Here is a 16,567-nt window from a genome sequence, read left to right as displayed (position 1 = left end):
GTCCTGCCCATCAGAGTGGGGCCGCCTGCGTCCTGCACACTCTGCTGACAGGTGGGGGGAGGGGGGCAACTCTTGCCTCCCACTGTGTATGGGGGTGTCCCTCACCGCCTCCCAGGGCCAGGAAGACCCAGCTCACCCTTATGGGTAGTGAACAAGACAGGACTGGCTGGGAAGAGGTGAGGGTCTCTAAGAGGAACACCCTGCTGATTCCAAAACGAGGTGGCCCCTGTCCATCCCACTTCCCCGGGCTAGGAGAGGATTGGAGAAGCCCTGGGAGTTGGAGGGGAATGAGCAAAGGCACAGAAACATGGAGGGGCCGGGGTGGGGGACTTGCATAGGTTGATGAGTGTGCAAGAGGTACATAAATAAACCTGACACCCTACCCAGCCCGGCACTGGGAGAGGAGGTGGGGACCTAGAGCAGGTCCCCAGGGCCACCCCACCCCCTGGCTTCCTCCCTCTCCCTGGGCTCAGAGTTGAGGGAGGTCCAGACCAGGAGAGCAGAGGCAAGAAGGTCTGGGGAATGGGTGAGTGCAGGGAGGGTGGTGGTTTTAAAATTTTTTTTTTTTTGGTTTTTTTTTTTTCCCAACATTTTGTATCTTTAATAACATACACAATGGTTACCAGCCATATTCATAACAAAAGTTATTCATAAAATGTATCTAAAAATAACATTTTTTCCTTTTCGGTGTGAAAAGCTTGAGAATGTCCCAATGGGGGGGGCCGGTTGAGGGGGACAAGGGGTTGGAATAGAGGACCCTGGCTTCCCTACAGCCTGAACCCCCAAATCCCCTCCCTCCACCTGGGCCCCAGCACAACCCCTCAGGAGGAACAGGGATCAGAGGGTCTGTATGACTCTGGGACTGGGACGAATCTCTGGCTTATGATATAGTGTTCCACTTAAGTGAGGTCATGACAGAATGGGGGGTGGGGGTGGGATAAGGGTGAAAGAAAAGGGGATGGGGGTGGGGAAAGAAACCAAAAACCATCCCCTTTCCCTTATTCCTTACCCCCAAGTCTTTCAGCAACCAGACCTGGGAGTGGAGAAGGATTTGTTTCGGTGGGGGAAGGAGACGTTAAGGCAACAGACTTCCTGACCTCACTGGCTGCCCTGGCTCCCAGCCTTCAACCTCTGCATCTGGGGAGCCAGGGCTGGGGGCAAGTGGGGAAGGGCTAGAGGGGTTTGGAGGAGAGGGCTCTGCCCTCTCCCCTCGTAAAATTCAGGCTCCCCCTGCCACTTTCTTGGCTCAGAGAGAGGCCTGGGGGTTCTAAAAATGAGAGGGAATGATCAGAGAGAAAAACCGTTAAGAACTATATAAATATGTATCTTAAATAGGCCTAAGAAATTAATTGCAGAGAACCTCTGATAAACAGGGCAAAAGGAGGTGAGGGAGAGGAGAGTGGCTCCTGTCCTTGGGGAATGATGGGAATGGGGAAGGAGAAGAAGGCGGCAAGGAGGTGAGGGGCGGGGGGAGGGAGAGAGAGAGAGAGAGAGAGCGCGCCAAGACAGACACGCTCCTCACCCGCCTTTATCTCCTCAGCTCCTCTCAAATAACGTTCAGGAGAGCAGATTATCTACCTCACTCATCTCTCCCCAAATGTCAGATGGTTCTGAGCAGGCCCCACAAGATAGTGGGTCAGTGAGTCTCTGGGGGAGACTGTTTCCTTGGGAGGGGCAGGTGGCCGGCAGTCTGGAGGAGGCAGGGGTGGGACGGGGCCAGGTGGGGGATGAAGGAGGGAAGGAGGGGGCAGGCAGGCTGGCCAGTCCCTGCCCCCTTTATCCTGGCTGCCCCCTACCTCCCTGGGCCTCAGCAGAGATCCCTCGACGGGCCTGGGAGTGAGCAAGGCGTGTGCCAATGTTAAACAAAAGTTAAAAGGGTGAGAGAGTAGAAAAATATTAGAATGTATAGCTGAGCCAGCCCACCCTCTCGCTGTCGCGGAGAAGCCCGTTGGGGGTTGGCCCCCGCCCGCCGCCCGGGGAGCCTATGGGTGCGCTGGGCTGTGGGTCCCGTCAGATGGTGGAGGTTTTGTCTGTCCCATCTGTGGTAAGAAAGGGAGGAAGGGAGGAAGGTCAGGAGCTGGCGGGAGGCCCAAGAAAAGGTGCTCAGGTAGCCTGTCATCCCAGTCGGGCCCTCCCTGGAGTCCGGCCTCCCCTGGGGACCCCTCAGGATGACTCTGAGTTGCTCAGTTCAGAGGTGGAGACGCTGGTGGGTAGGTGGGAGCTGGGTCAGGGAAAGAGGAAATGCTCACCACCCAAGGCGTGTTCTGTCATGCTCAGACACAGAGACTCCAGAGTGGGATTGATCTCCAGGTCAGGCCCAGGGACCGGGCAGTCTGGGTGGGAGACAGGAGAATGGAAGCAGTAAGAACTGGACTGGGGTGAAAGGTAGAGTCATGAAGACAAAGGCTGGCATGAGGCAGAGGCTGAGGGGGACGAGAGGGAAAGGGAGGAAGGGAAAGTAAAGGCAAGAGACAGAGACACAGAGAATGTAAGACATGCACACACTTGGATGGAAGGTATGACTGGGCAGAGTTGAAGGACAGACAGGCCTGGGAGTGCCACTAAGCAGGCAGAGGTGATGATGGCAAGGGCGGAGGCTTGGCAACACAGAGAAAGGCTGACAGGAAGTAATGTAAAGCTGGGGGAGCTGCTTGGAGGCCACGACTATTTTGGACACACTACACATTCCCTTGGGCACAGTGAGGGCATCTGCCCTGAGCACTGGGCAGCCCCGTGCTCCCTGACTGATGACTTGCTCTGTACTTGGTGCGGAAGCTTAATTAGAGCCGTTCCCTCCCACCTGGACTTGCTCCTCTGTCAGGACGCTGTTGGGGAAGGCCTAGCAGGCACGGCAAATCTGGACAGCAGCCATGGGGGCTGGTCTTCATAGTCTCTCAAAGGGCCTCCTGTTCTGGAACCTGGGCAAGAGCCCACCAGGTCCCTGGGCAGACCTGACACCACCCACTGCTTAAAACCCTTCCTGGGCTCCTCACTGCTTCCAGAGGAACTCTAAGCTTTCTACCTAGGTTTAGAAGACCCTGCTCTTTCGCACTCCAGCCTCACCTCTCACGACCTCCCCTCTGAACCCATGAGCCATGTCAGACCATCTAACTGTCTCTCCTTAATAAAAAAAAATTTTTGACCTTGGGCAAATCACCTGAGACTCAGATTCATGACTAATAAGATGAAAATAATATCAGTGCCTTCACATGTGCAGTTGGGAGGATTTCATTCAACAGTGCAGAAAAGCTGTCTGACACAGTCTAGCACACGGCATACTGGTGAAAAGAACTGTTCTCAGTTTTTACTCCTGTAATTCATCCACCCAGTCATTTAATATCATTTACAGATGCCTACCATGTGCCAAGCCCTGTGCTAGGATGAATGGGACAAATGGGGTCTCCTGCCTCCCACAGATGGCAGTTCGCATAATCTCATAAAGAATCCCTACTGATTTGGCTATTTGTGACATGAAGAGTTTAGGGTTACAGGCAAATCTAAGCTCTCTCTAGAGGCAGCCCTTTCCAAACCAGCCTTATCTGCTTCTGCAGCCTCAGTGCCCAGCAGCAGGCCTGGCACAGGGAATCACCCCTGACTTACTGAGCAAGGCAGGGCTAGCACTTCTCTAACCTCCCTTTTGCCCACTTTGCCCTCATTCTAATCTCCCATCTCTAGGCTGATCTGTGAGCAGAGGGGAAGACAGACCTTCCACCCTTTAGTGTAGAACCCATTCCAAGAGCTGAAGTCTACTGGTTCCTGCTTGGTCAACTGGCTCCTGAAAGAATGCCAGTGGACTGATAGGCAGGACTCCCTTCTATAGACACCTGGCTGCTGTGACTGTCTCATCCCCTCCACCCTTCCAAACTGAGTACTTAATGATTCTCGAAGAAGATGGGGACAGAGACCAGTATGAACAGTAAGATTATGACACATGGAGGGAGAGAGATAGAGATTGGGGGCGGTGGGAATGAGGAGTGAGAGAAGATGACAGGGAGGGGGAGAAAGACAGAAAGACAGAGAGACAGAACACATGCAAGGGATAGTGTGTACAAGACCCAGAAGAGAAAAGAAAGGCCAGCTAAGCGTGCTGTTGAGGCCGAGTCGTAAGGGTGGGCACTGTACCTGGAGGGAACATGAGAATGGCCTGGGGGGACGAGTGGACCGGGAGCGAGTGGGTCCGTTGCACAGAGCTGCGGCTCTGGCTGGGCATGCTGTTGCTGCCTCCAGGGTTGGCGAACCACAGGTTCTGCATGTGGCATGGGAGAGAGAAAGCAGTGGGTGAGCGGGGAAGAGGCCCAGACCCAGAAGTGGTGGAGCTGGCAGAGTCGTCCCCTCCCCTCTACGCTGGGCCCAGACACAGAGATATGGACACATATCTCAGGTACCACCACCCCAACCCCAGAAGTGCCAGGTCCTTTGCTTCCAGCTGGCTCACCTGTCGGCCCTGGCCCCCAAGGCTGGGGCTGGTGAGGGCATGTCGAGGGGAGATGCCCCCAATGCCCGAGGGGCTCAGAAGGCCCATTCTGCCAGGCGGAAGGGCCCGGGGAGGCATTGGGAACTGCCGCTGGGTCCGCCGGGCCACCCCCATCCCCACAGAGCCAGCTATGGGGAGTGAGTTGGAGCCGAATGCCCAGCTGTGAGAGAGCAGAAGGCAGGGTGTCAGTTTAGGTGGATGGGGCCCATCTGTTCACCTCTTCCTCACCGCCCCCGCCCCCCGGCAGCCCCCATGGGTAGACAGAACACAGATCTGCTCTGAGCAGGGATTCCCTGTCCAAGGCCCTGCTCTGTACATCGTCTCCTCCTGCCCCAAGGGTACTCCCAGGATGGAGACGGGGAGTGTACGAAGGTTTCCTCAAGTCCACTCAAAGTAGTTCTCCTAACTTCAATTCTCAAGCACAATATTTCTGCTGTTTGTTTGGAGTGAGAAGGGACTTCAGAGTCCTCTGCACACAGGTGAGGAGAACAAGGGACAGGCAAGGGGCCAGCTATGGGGACATGTGCTGGTCTTGCCAGCTCAGCACTCTATTCTAATGGAAAATCAGGGACCACCTGATTTTCTTATGGCAAAGTCCTCACTGGGTGACTTACATAAAGACACCCAGTTACTGAATGAGTATAACAGGATTCCCAGCCCAGAATGCAATCACCCCTCTAGGCACTACCTGTCAACCAACGAGGGCCTAGGGAGGGAAGTCCCTGTGCCCTGGCCGCCCGCCTACCCTTTCTGCTGCCGGTAGTTCTGCATCTCTAGTGTGGCTTTGCGCGGGAAGGTCCGGAGGAGCTTCAGCACTTGCTGTTTCCAGGACAGCAGCCGTTTCTTCTGCGTTTCCGTGAAAGCCTAGAATTAGGGGGGTGAAAGGGGTGTGTGTGCTTCTTTCACATTTGCCTTCCATCCATTTGCTCAAATATTTATCAACTGCCTGTGCTGGTCAAAGCTGGGACACAGAGGTGACCTGTGCTCACGGAGCTTACAGTTTAGTTGGGGAGAAGATACACACGCATTCATAAGTGATAAATGCTGTGAGGGAGAAGCACAGGAGGCACAAGAAACCTGATGTTATGAGGGGCTGGTCAAGGCATCCCTGAGATACAGATGTATCAACTGAGATCTGAGGGGCCAGCAGACGGGAGGGGGACTTACTCCCCAGAGGATTATGTACTAAGGCTCTAAGAATGAGTGCTCAGGGGCATCCACTGAACCCAACACTGGGAAGGATGAGGGCTGGAGAGGTGGGCACGTGCCAGTCAGGCAGGGCCCTATTGGTTATATAAGGAATGTTGGTCCTGAGAGTGATGGGGCAGCCTTTCCCTTCTTGGGACCCCTAGAGAAGGCCTCACCTCATGAGTCAGGCACTTTTCGATGAGCTGGAGGTAACTGGTGATGTTCTCCTCGTCTGGTCGGGACACCAGCAGCTGGGTGCACACTTGGGGACATGGGAGAGGGCAGGAGGTTAGCTACCAGCATGCCCTCTGCCATGTTCCAGCTTCCCTGGCCCAGCTGGGTGGCACAGAAGGTGGGTCAGGAAACTCATGCTGGATGAGTACTAGCTATGTGTCAAGCACTGTACCTGGCTTATCACGAGGATATATAAAGTGCCCAGCATAGTGCCTGGCATAAAGCAGATGTGAAGTAAATGATACCTTTTCTCCTTTTTAAGTCTTGCAACAGTCTCATCAATGTAGGCATTTTTAGCCTGAGGCTCAGAGAGGTTGAGTCACTTGTCCCAGGCCACTCAGCTAAAAGAACTTAGACCTGGGACTTCCCTGGTGGTGCAGTAGTTAAGAACCCGCCTGCCAATGCAGGGGACACGGGTTCGAGCCCTGGTCCGGGAAAATCCCACAGGCCACGGAGCAACTAAGCCCGTGAGCCACAACTACCGAGCCTGCGCTCTAGAGCCCACGCGCCACAACTACTGGAGCCCGCGCACCTAGAGCCCGTGCTCTGCAACAAGAGAAGCCACTGTAACGAGAAGCCCGCACACTGAAATGGAAGAGTAGCCACCGCTCGCCACAACTAGAGAAAGCCTGTGCGCAGCAATGAAGACCCAATGCAGCCAAAAGTAAATAAATAAATAAATTTATATATATAAAAAAGAAAACAAACTTATTAAAAAAAAAAGAAACAACTTAAACCCAAGTGTAAAGTTGCCTACACTGTGCTGCCTTAGGAAAAGGCGAGCCCATTAAGAGCTTCACCATACCCATCCTGTGGACTTCAGTCCCCTCTGAAAGATTCGCCTTATCTGTTCACTCCTTACTGTATGCAGTTTCCACTGACACAACGTCCCATCTTCTGCTCAGGCTGGAGACACTTTGAGGGTAAGGGCTGTCTCCCACCATCAGCCTGGATGCACCTGAGGGCAGGGGCCCTGTCATCTCAGTCTTAGCCACTCTCTGTAGTGCTCTAAACCCCAGAGTGCTTTGAAAAGTTTTGCTTCCATCATTTAAACTGGATTTGACCTTTGATGCCTGGGTTCACTTGGCACCCTGCCCCAGAATTTCCTGCTGGGCCCTGGGTGGTCTCACCTTTGCCCATCACCCGTGTAAACTGACTGGGGATGTCTCCATCAGCAACGGGAGCCGGGGCTGGCTCACTGCCATCAGTGGGAGCTGGAGCTGGTGGAGGGGGGTAGCCCTCTGCAGCTGGAGGGTCCTTGGCCTCACTGCCCTTGTCTGTGCCAGGGTGAGCCAGGGGAGGCTCCGCACCTGGCAGCGGCGGCTCCCCCCGGCCCCCGTCCTTGGCAGTAGAGGTGGTGGCGGTGGCGGCAGCCACAGTGGCCTGAAGGACACTGTAGGCCTTGATGGGGGTGATGATGATCTGCTGCAGCTCCTGCAGAGCGTTTCGCAGATTCCCGCCTTCCAGCACATCCTGAGTGGGGAAGACACAGCCTGGGTCACATGCCAACCCCCAGAGCTACGTAGAATGACTATACATGTGGGGTCAAACAGTCCTTGCAGAGAGCTGGTGGGACCCTGGGTTCCAGCACACAGAGAAGGCAGGTAAGGGCACTGCCAGAGCATACACACACACACACATGCACAAACACACACATTTGTACATACACAGTCCCTGTTCCCCCCTCAAGGTAGAGTCCCACGGAGCTTAGAAGGTGGGGCCTCAGGGTCCCACCGAGGATGGAACCAGATTCAGACCCAGAGATCTGGACTAAGACACCGAAGGGGGCAAAAACCAGAAGGTAAGTGGCAGGGAAAGGGAAAAAGGGATGCAAATCAAGGCAGATGTATAAGGAGAGTGAGCGGATAAGAAACAACCAACTGGAAAGAGAGATCATGCACACAGGGGAGACATTCTGCTCTATCAGAAAGAGCTGCTAGAAATGGAAAAGTGAAATGGAAGAGAGGGGCTGAGTCAACAAACAAGATTCTGGAGACACAGGCCAGGACAGACAGGGAGGAGAGCCTCTTAGCTTAGCCACAGCAAGTGAACCCTGTGATCCGACCTGCACTTGGTCCTTGGACCCTGGTTCCCTAGGGCTGGGGAGGTCCCGAGGTGGGGGCCACATGGGCAACAAGGCTGACCCAGAGACTTCAGCCACTAGCACCACTGGGTAGCCAGTTGGCCTTGGATGGGGATAGCAGGTCCTCACCTTCTCCAGGGATTTGAGGACACTCTGCCTCTCGCGCAGCTTCTGGATGCTCAGGGCTATCTTGTGGCGGGCACCTTTGGTGACATTCTGCGGTAGGGCAGAAGGGGAGAGGAAGCTGGAAATGGGAGGCTAAGGTACTGAAGGTGCCCCAACAAGGCCCAAAGAGGCAGAGGAGGCTTGGGCTGCAAGGGTAATGTCAAAATGGTACTGCCCCCAACCCCGCACTGATGGTCCCCTCGGCTTTACCTGAGACTCCAAGTGCTGCTCAGTCAGTGTCATCATCTCCTCATAGCTCATCTGTGAGAAGAGGGCCGCGTACTTGTGCAAGCGGAGGCTCTTAAGCCACGAGGGCACATCTGTGGAAAAGAAGGGAGGGCCTAAGATCAGGAATCTGGCCCTGGTGACAGATGTGGGGAAGGACCAGGCATAAATCATAGGCAGCCTTAAAAGCTGTAGAAAATTGGAAGGAGGTAGGGAGAAGCCAAGGGTCCATAAGCTACCTTCTTCTGTCCAGCCAGACCCTTCCAGGTGGCCTTCCCTGGTCAGAACACCCGATCCTCCTGAGTCGCTGGGTTGGATGTGTACTAGGATGACCTCTGATGTCTTTAAAAGTATTCCTGGAACCTCTATTCCATCAGTTACCTCTGTGTCCTGGCTTTCTTGTCAGACTGGTGTGCCTGAGGGCAGGGGCTTTTCCCCCATCAGACTGGGACCTGTGGGGGTCCCTCTGCCCAGTCTTAAGCCCTAAGGGCAGGGCCTGTCCACTCTCCTCAGACCTGTCCCCTTCTCGGGGATGGAGTCGGGGAGAGGAAGAATTGGGTGGGGAGGGACAGGACAGGTGGGGTGGCAGCTACAAGCTCTCTTCTGTCCTTGTAAGTTCTGCGGAAGCCTCTTGAGGAGGGTCCTAGTGTTACTCTCCCACATTGTACCTTTCATGCCACTGCCGTCCTCCTGAAAAGTGTTCCGGCTGGAGCCCTGCTCCTCCGTCTGCTCGCTGCCAGAGGAGGCCACGCTGCTCTGGGGCGAGAGGGGTGCGTGGTCGGGCGTGTTGAAAGCAGCCCGGGCCCCAAGCTCCTCTGGACTCGGCCACTCACCAGGGGCCTGGGGGCTCGTGGGGATGAGCGACATGGAGCGCTTCAGCGGGCTGGGGTGGATTTGGCAGGGGAGACCTGGCCAGAGGGGGAGAGAGGCAAGAGGTCAGGCTTGGGGATCTGACCACAGGAGACCGTGTCCCCCTGGTCAGTGCCATGGACGGCAGCTCAGCCCTGGAATTCAACAAGAGGAAGGGACCCTCGGGTCTGAGGGGAACCACCTACCAGGTACTGCTGGTTCCCTCACTCCTCCACCCCCCAATCCATCAGCAAGCTCTCAGCCACTTCTCTGAACCGCTCCACTTCCTCTGCTAGCACCCTGGGCCAAGTCACTGGCGTCCCTAGCTGGAATTACTGTCACAACCTCCTCACGGGTTTCTTGCCTTCATCCTTGCCCCCTACAGTCTAATCAACTCACAACAGCCACACTGATCCTTCTTAAAAATGCAAATCTGACCCAGTCAGTCCCCGATTAAATCTTACCTGTAGCTTCCCTTTGCACTGAGAATAAAATTCAAACTCCTCCCCTGACACCTACAAGGCCCTGCAGCATCTGGGCCCTGCTCACCTCTGACTTCTCATGACTCGCCCCTTTGGTTCAAGCCCTTCTAGCCTTTGCCGCACACCCGCCCCAATTTGTTCCTGGAACAGTCAGGCTTGTTCCAGCCTCAGGACTTCTGTGCTTGCTCGCTCTTCTTGTTCTCCTGATCTTAGCAGTTGGCTCCCCCAGGTCTCATCTCAAACAATCACCTCTTCTGAGGCTTTCCCTGAACCCTCTGTCAGCAGTAGCTGTCCCCCACCAACCCCCTATCATATCACTCTGCCTTATCTTTTTTTTTTTTTTTGGCGGTACTCGGGCCTCTCACTGTTGTGGCCTCTCCCGTTGCGGAGCACGGGCTCTGGACGCGCAGGCTCCGCGGCATGTGGGATCCTCCCGGACCGGGGCACGAACCCGTGTCCCCTGCATCGGCAGGCGGGCTCTCAACCACTGCGCCACCAGGGAAGCCCCGCTGCCTTATCTTTCTTACAGCACCTATCACAGCTTAAAATGACCTTATCTAGTTATTTGTTCACTTGCTTATTAACTGTACGCCCCTCCTACAAGACCTGTGACAGCAGGGCCCTGTCCTGTCTTAAACATCATTGTATCCTCAGTAATTACAATGGGGCCTCGACTAGAGGAGGTTCTTCACAACTACTTGCAAAGTAAGTGAATGAAGTACATAAACTGCTTCCTCAACATCTCTGTTATTGGGCTTCACCACCTCCCAAAGATTTTTCCTATACTGAGCCCAAATCAGGGTGAATCCAGGCCCTCATCCACAGGATGTTTCACATCCTCCATCCATCCCATTCCTGAGGTGAGAAAAAGGATCCAACTTGATTTTTAACCATTCTAAGGACAGGGCAGGTTCCCATGAGCTTCCAGACCTTTACAAGTGCTATTCCCTCCCCCTAGCTCACCGCTCGTCCACCCTTCTCTGCCAGCCACTTCAGCCTTCACTCCTGGCTCAAGTGTTCCCTCTTCTGTGACTCCTTCCTCTGCGTTCCCTGGGCCCCTGTGCTACCTCAAGTCCAGCACGTACTGCCCCCTTCACTAGCCTGCCTCACACTGGACTCTGGGCTTCTATAGGATGGCTGCAAGCCTGCCCAATCATTTCTGTACCTCCAGGTCAGGGCAAGATACACAGGAATTTTCAAAGTTTCACTAAGTCCAAAATGAGGGCACCCACCATCCTAAGGGTGCTAAGGGGGCCTCTGAGCTTGACACAGGAAATCTAGAAGTATCCCAAGTCAAAAAAAGAAAAGGAAACAAAGCCAAAAGCCTCACCCTGGGTAGGTGAGAACATCAAGGCCTGGGGAACTGAAGTCCTTTGCCCCAATTCCCACAAAGAGTTGGGAGGCAGAGACAGAAGAACCCCAGCCTTGTTTCTGATGGAAAGGCTGGGATTCCTGCCAGTGCTACACTGACACCCAGCCTCAGAAGGACACCCAGCCTGGTACAGGTCCCCAAAGCACCTTCCCTCATCTGTGACAGTTATCTATGATCCTAGCCAGGAAGTCGCCTGAGGAAGAGGGCAGCGCATTGATCCCACCCACTAAGGCTAGCCTCCTCCCCCTATCTGTGACTTCTGGGGTTCTCTGCAAGGGGCTCCTCCAAGCCTCTGGACTCCTAGAAGATGTCACCCTCTGGGCCCTGGGTAACCCTTAACACAGGCCTTTTTTTTTTGCCTGTCTTGGTGTTCCTGGCTTCCTCCTTCCTCCCTTCTCAACCAAGAAGCGGGAAGGCGAGGCTGAGAGGGCTGGAAATTATCCTCATTGGAACGATTGTGCAGTTCCTGAGGAGCCCTTTTTGGACCCACACTGGGGTGGAGGCTGGCCACAGCATGAGAACCATAAAAACAGGAATGCCGGCCAGACATCCAGGGCCTCACACTCTCCAAGAAGCCCTGGCCTGTCCTTGGCAGCACCCCAAACCCACCCTGCCTGCCCTTACAGGCCAATCCTTGCTCCCCACTCAAAAATAGTTTAATGGCTCCCTGTTTCCTGCAACTGCTTGAAATTGAAATTGAAAAGCTTCATCCTAGCCTTCAAGGCCCCCTCTGAATGTGGCCCTAACATACTGAGATCTGAGAGTCAAGACAGACCTGCGTTCAAATTCTGGCTCTGCCATCTATTAACTTCATGATCCTGAGCAAGTCACTTCATCTTCCCCCTCTGTCTCCACTTCCATGTGAAGTCTCTGGCACAGGGTAAACATGAATATTTGCTACTGCTATTACTCATTTAAATCCTCGCACTTCTCCATCCTAGCCAGACCTGTCTGCATACTGTCCCCTCCAATCTGACACCCCTATACCTTCAATTCATGCTGTGCCCTGTACCTGGAATGCCCAATTCCTCTTCTGGTTCAAATCCCCTATTCAACATTGTTCCAGCTTGGTCCTCTAAAGCTGCTGTCCCCATCGTGGGGAGGAAGGACTGTATGGGCACCCTGCATGGGTGACCCCTCCCCTTGATGAGCATCTTCGGGAGGGTCACTTTTAGGTGGGGGCAGTGTAGCACAGTAACAAAGAATATAAGCTGAGGAGCCAGACTGCCTCGATTGAAATTCTGGCTACACCACCTTGGGCAAGTGACTCCTCTGTGCCTCAGCCAATGAATTTATAAGTATAAACTTCTCAGAACAGCTCTTGGCAAACACTAAACACTGAATATATTTTAGCTAGAATTACGATTATTAATATACCCTCCCAACATGGACCCAGAAACTGTCATGCTCTGAGACTAGAAAACAAGGTCCAAGACACCTTGGGTTGCTAGAGTTCCCGGAAGTACCCTTCTACCCCTCTATCTTCCCTGATTCTTGCCAGCATCTTGGAAGGAGGCAGGTGACCAGGATATCCATATTCAGCTGGGGAAGAAAGAGGCTCAGGGGTAACTGATATGTAACAGGTGCCACACAGCTGGGCAATGAAGACCCAGGGTTCACCCCACCCACTGGCACAGGTAACATTTCACTGCCACCCTCTCCTGGCCTGCTTTACCCAGTGCCTGCAAAAAGGGGCCGGCCACCTTGAGGTTAAATTTGGAAACTTCTTGCTTTGAGTCAGGTCCTGTCACCTCATCAATCCTTGGAAACGCCATTCTCCCTTATACTGTTCAACTAATATTTCAAAAACTCACTGGAATACCAGCTCCTCCCGCTGACCCCAGCCTCTGCGGGTGCTTGCTAAGAAGCCACTTAGTTGAAGGATGGCACAGTGGTCAGATGCAAGCTCTGGTATCAGACTGCCTGGGTCTAAACCCTGGCCAGTTCCACCACTTGTTCTGTGACCTTGAATACAAGACTTCGTCTCTTTGAGTCTCAGTGCCTTCATCTGCAGAATGGGGCTAATGATATTGTTGTGATGAGGATTAAACGAGATCATGCCTGAAAAGTGCCTATAAAAGAGTACCTAGCACAGTCAATGCTCAACAATGTTACCTACTATTACTAATGCCTTGCAGCATGAGTTACACCTAATATGAACAGGCTTACAAACATACATTTCTCAGAAATGAGTCTGTAGGCTGGAGCCAGATACAAAAATCCAGAATGTCTGGGCTGGAAGGGACCTCAAATTATGATGGTCTATAACTGAAGTCAGGCAGTTATCACACATGCCCAAAGTGGGATGGTAGGGGCAGAGGCCGACTGGGACACATGTGCAGGGTCAGAAGGTGGTGACCAATATTCAACTCCATCTTACGGTTGCCACCAGGAATACAGGCCTTGAGTTGCCAGATCTTTTGACTTTTCAAGAGAAGCTGAAAATCCAGATTTTTAGGAGAAAATTCCCAATTCCTTACATCACCAAATTTATTTAAAAACATAACAAAACAAAAACCGAAGTTTTGTTGAGTTTGAGCTCAATAAAACATGTCTGCAGGTCAGAAATGGCTCTGGGAATGCCAGTTCACAACCTCTGCACTGTCTCATAAAGCTGAGGCCCAGAGAGGTTATGTGACTTGCCCAGGGACACAGAGCGAGTGAAGAGAGAGCCCGGTCCGACCCTTTTCAAGTAGGCATGGCCTCCCGGACTCCCACCTCCTCACCTGCGTTTGCGTTGCTCCCAATACTGTTGATGGCTGGCGGCACTGAGCTGGGTGGGTGGAAGGGCACGTGTCCATTTTCCCGGGGTGGCTTGTCCTGCCAGCCTGGTCCTGCCTCCCCAGGGCCCAGCTCTGCAGGGCCACCCCACTCATCCGAGCCCTGGCGTGAGTGGTAGGTGGGCTCAGGCCGGGTGCGGAAGCCGCTAGCTAGCCGCTCTTCCAAGTGACTCAGCCAGAGGGCCAGCGCATTGCGGTCCTCCAGAGTGGTGGCCGGGTGGATGAGGGCATAGGAGAGCAGCTGGCGGCTCTCCTCGATGAAGGCATTGCTCTCAATCGAGTAGGCCAGCACTTTCTGCAGCAGCCTCATGTACTCCGACTTGGCCTCTGTGTTGCCTGGCTGAAGCAGGGGTAGGTGGGACAGCAGGAGGGACACCACCTTCTCTTTGGACTCCTGCTGCCACTGGCTGACGATGGCTGCAGAGGGGACAAGAGGGAATGTCAGGGGAGCCAGGGTGGGGGACTCCCATAAAACCAGGAGAGGTGCCTATAGCCTGCTCCCTCAGCTCCAATCTCATTTCCCTTCTCCTTTCATGACTCCGACCTTGTCCCTCATACAGGTGATATCTAACACACTCAGCCTGCTTCCAGAGTAATTTTTTTTCTGGTTCCATCACTCCCACTCTCAGAAACCTGCTTTGACTCCTAATAAGCCAAACTTGCTACTTTGGAATCTGAGCCCCTCCTGCTGCCCCCAGGCCTGCTCTTCTTGCTGTATCCCGACTCTTTATCTTCATGGCCTGTACCTGCTTTCCCCTGACTATCAAAACACCCTCTTTCCTGACTTGGAGGACAATGGAATACAGTGGTTAAAAGCTTGGGCTCAGGAATTCCCTAGCAGTCCAGTGGTTAGGACTCCACACCTCCACTGCAGGGGGCACAGGTTCAATCCCTGGTCTGGAAACTAAGATCTCACATGCCATATGGCTTGGCCAAACAAAACAAAACAAAACAAAACAAAACAAAAAAACCTTGGGCTCTGGAATCAGATGGTCTGGACTCCCCAACTCACTAGCTGGACCTCTGTCACTTGAACCTCACAGAGCACTGATTTCCTCACCTGAAAAATTCTGAAGATAATTACAGTACCCAATTCACAGTGTTGCTCTGAGATTCAAGAAGCTAAGAAAGAATGGAAAGTGGCCTGGCATATAGAACATAGTTAATAAATGCTTACTGTTGCTTTTTAAACTAGACTCAGCCTCTAGATTCTCCCCTTCCAATTCATCCCATACACCCAGATGGAGTGATCTTCCTAAAGCACACCAGGATATCATGTTCCTGACCAAGAGCTTATAATGGCAACCAGCACCAATGGACTCAAGCTCAAGAGCTCCTAGCCCAACATCACCTTCATTTCCAGGGCACTCCCCCACCTCCTATTCCTCCAGATAAAAACTTGGTTTAGGATATCCCCATCCTCCCTGGGGCTCTCTCCATGCCATATTCACCCAAGCTTCCATACTCAGGCTGAGATTCAACGCTTTAGCCTGCAACAGTCTCCTTCCTCCTATCCAAATTCTACTTCTTTTAGGGATTGCCTACACCTGCCCTTCTCCAGGAAGCCTTCTGTGGCTACTCCATGCCCTGGTGATCTGGTGATGTCTCCTTCCCATCCCATCGTCTGAGGGCCTGTCTGTCCTGTGAAGATGAGTGAGGCTTCCTCTCTCTACCCAGAAGTGAGCACCCCAAGAATAAGGCCCCAAGCTAGCCACATAAAGGAGGCCTCGGTACTCCCTGGTGGTCCAGTGGGTAAAACTCCACGCTCCCAATGCAGGGGGCCTGGGTTCGATCCCTGGTCGGGGAACTAGATCCCACATGCATGCCGCAACTAAGGGCCTGGATGCTGCAACTAAAGGTTCCTCATGCCGCAACTAAGACCCGACACAGCATGAATGAATGAATGAATAAATAAATAAATATTAAAAAAAAAAGGAGGTCTCAGGAAGGAACTGTTACAGGACTGACTGTCCTCCTTGAAAACCTTGTTACCACTTCCATGACTAGCTCAATGGAGTGGAGGATGGCAGGTAATGCTGATGGGGCAAGGGAAAGGGACAAAGTATACCAATACTTGAGAAAAGAGACAATGATCAAAGACTGGGACCAACTCTGCCCTCACTCTTGGGCAACTGAGCTCATATCTATAGCCACGGTAATGATTTTCAAACACCTAACAAGGAAGTTCTGAGAGTTGAGTTACTGGGATATTGGTGAGGTCTTGGAAAGGGACAAAGGAGCTGGTTCTAACCAAACAGAGCTAGGACCCCAGAGGGGTGGGTGATGAAAAAGAACAGGCAGTGATGTGGCTTATGTCCCTCCTCTCCTACTTACTGATGTAAATGTGATCACCTCACTGAGCTCTACTTTCTCTGTCCATAAAGTGGGGCTCACAATCATTCCTACCTGGCATGGTTGCTATGAATTGAGACCAAAGCACAAAGGAAGGCACAAAGTAAGTCCTCAGTAAACATCAGCTGTCATTTCTAACACCATGGTTATTATAACTTACAGGGGCTCCCTCCTTTTGAATACCCACAGAGATTCTCAAGGCATAAGCCAACTGCCGGACCAGGAAACAGAGAGGCTGGGAATGGGCATGTATAGAAGGAGGGCCTCAGAATTCTAGCCATCTGGATTTCAAGTGAGCCCTGATCTGGATCCCTCTGCCTCTGATGGTGTCTCAACCCAATTTCCTTAAGGCTTAATATTCCA

At 53.1% G+C, this 16,567-nt stretch overlaps 1 protein-coding gene across 7 annotated transcripts in view; it reads right to left on the bottom strand.

Annotated features, from left to right (window-relative positions):
* Nucleotides 1-921: 921 nt before the first annotated feature.
* SAMD4B (sterile alpha motif domain containing 4B) overlaps nt 922-16,567 on the bottom strand; it is a 36,229-nt gene continuing 20,583 nt past the window's right edge. For all 7 annotated transcript variants that reach the window (XM_033846107.2, XM_073795856.1, XM_033846110.2 and 4 more), the window contains 11 exons: nt 13,799-14,269; nt 9,038-9,277; nt 8,355-8,464; nt 8,109-8,195; nt 7,027-7,369; nt 5,839-5,924; nt 5,220-5,338; nt 4,436-4,634; nt 4,123-4,246; nt 2,250-2,333; nt 922-2,039 (listed from right to left, as the gene is read on the bottom strand). In XM_033846107.2, the coding sequence (XP_033701998.1) occupies nt 2,011-2,039; nt 2,250-2,333; nt 4,123-4,246; nt 4,436-4,634; nt 5,220-5,338; nt 5,839-5,924; nt 7,027-7,369; nt 8,109-8,195; nt 8,355-8,464; nt 9,038-9,277; nt 13,799-14,269 (1,892 nt within the window). In that variant the 3' untranslated portion in view covers nt 922-2,010. The remainder of the gene's footprint in view (nt 2,040-2,249; nt 2,334-4,122; nt 4,247-4,435; nt 4,635-5,219; nt 5,339-5,838; nt 5,925-7,026; nt 7,370-8,108; nt 8,196-8,354; nt 8,465-9,037; nt 9,278-13,798; nt 14,270-16,567) is intronic.

Source organism: Tursiops truncatus, chromosome 19 (genome assembly GCF_011762595.2).
Source record: "Tursiops truncatus isolate mTurTru1 chromosome 19, mTurTru1.mat.Y, whole genome shotgun sequence".
NCBI classification, from domain to species: Eukaryota; Metazoa; Chordata; class Mammalia; order Artiodactyla; family Delphinidae; genus Tursiops; species Tursiops truncatus.
Note: the sequence above shows the minus strand (reverse complement) of the source record. Positions and strands in the feature narration are given on the sequence as shown.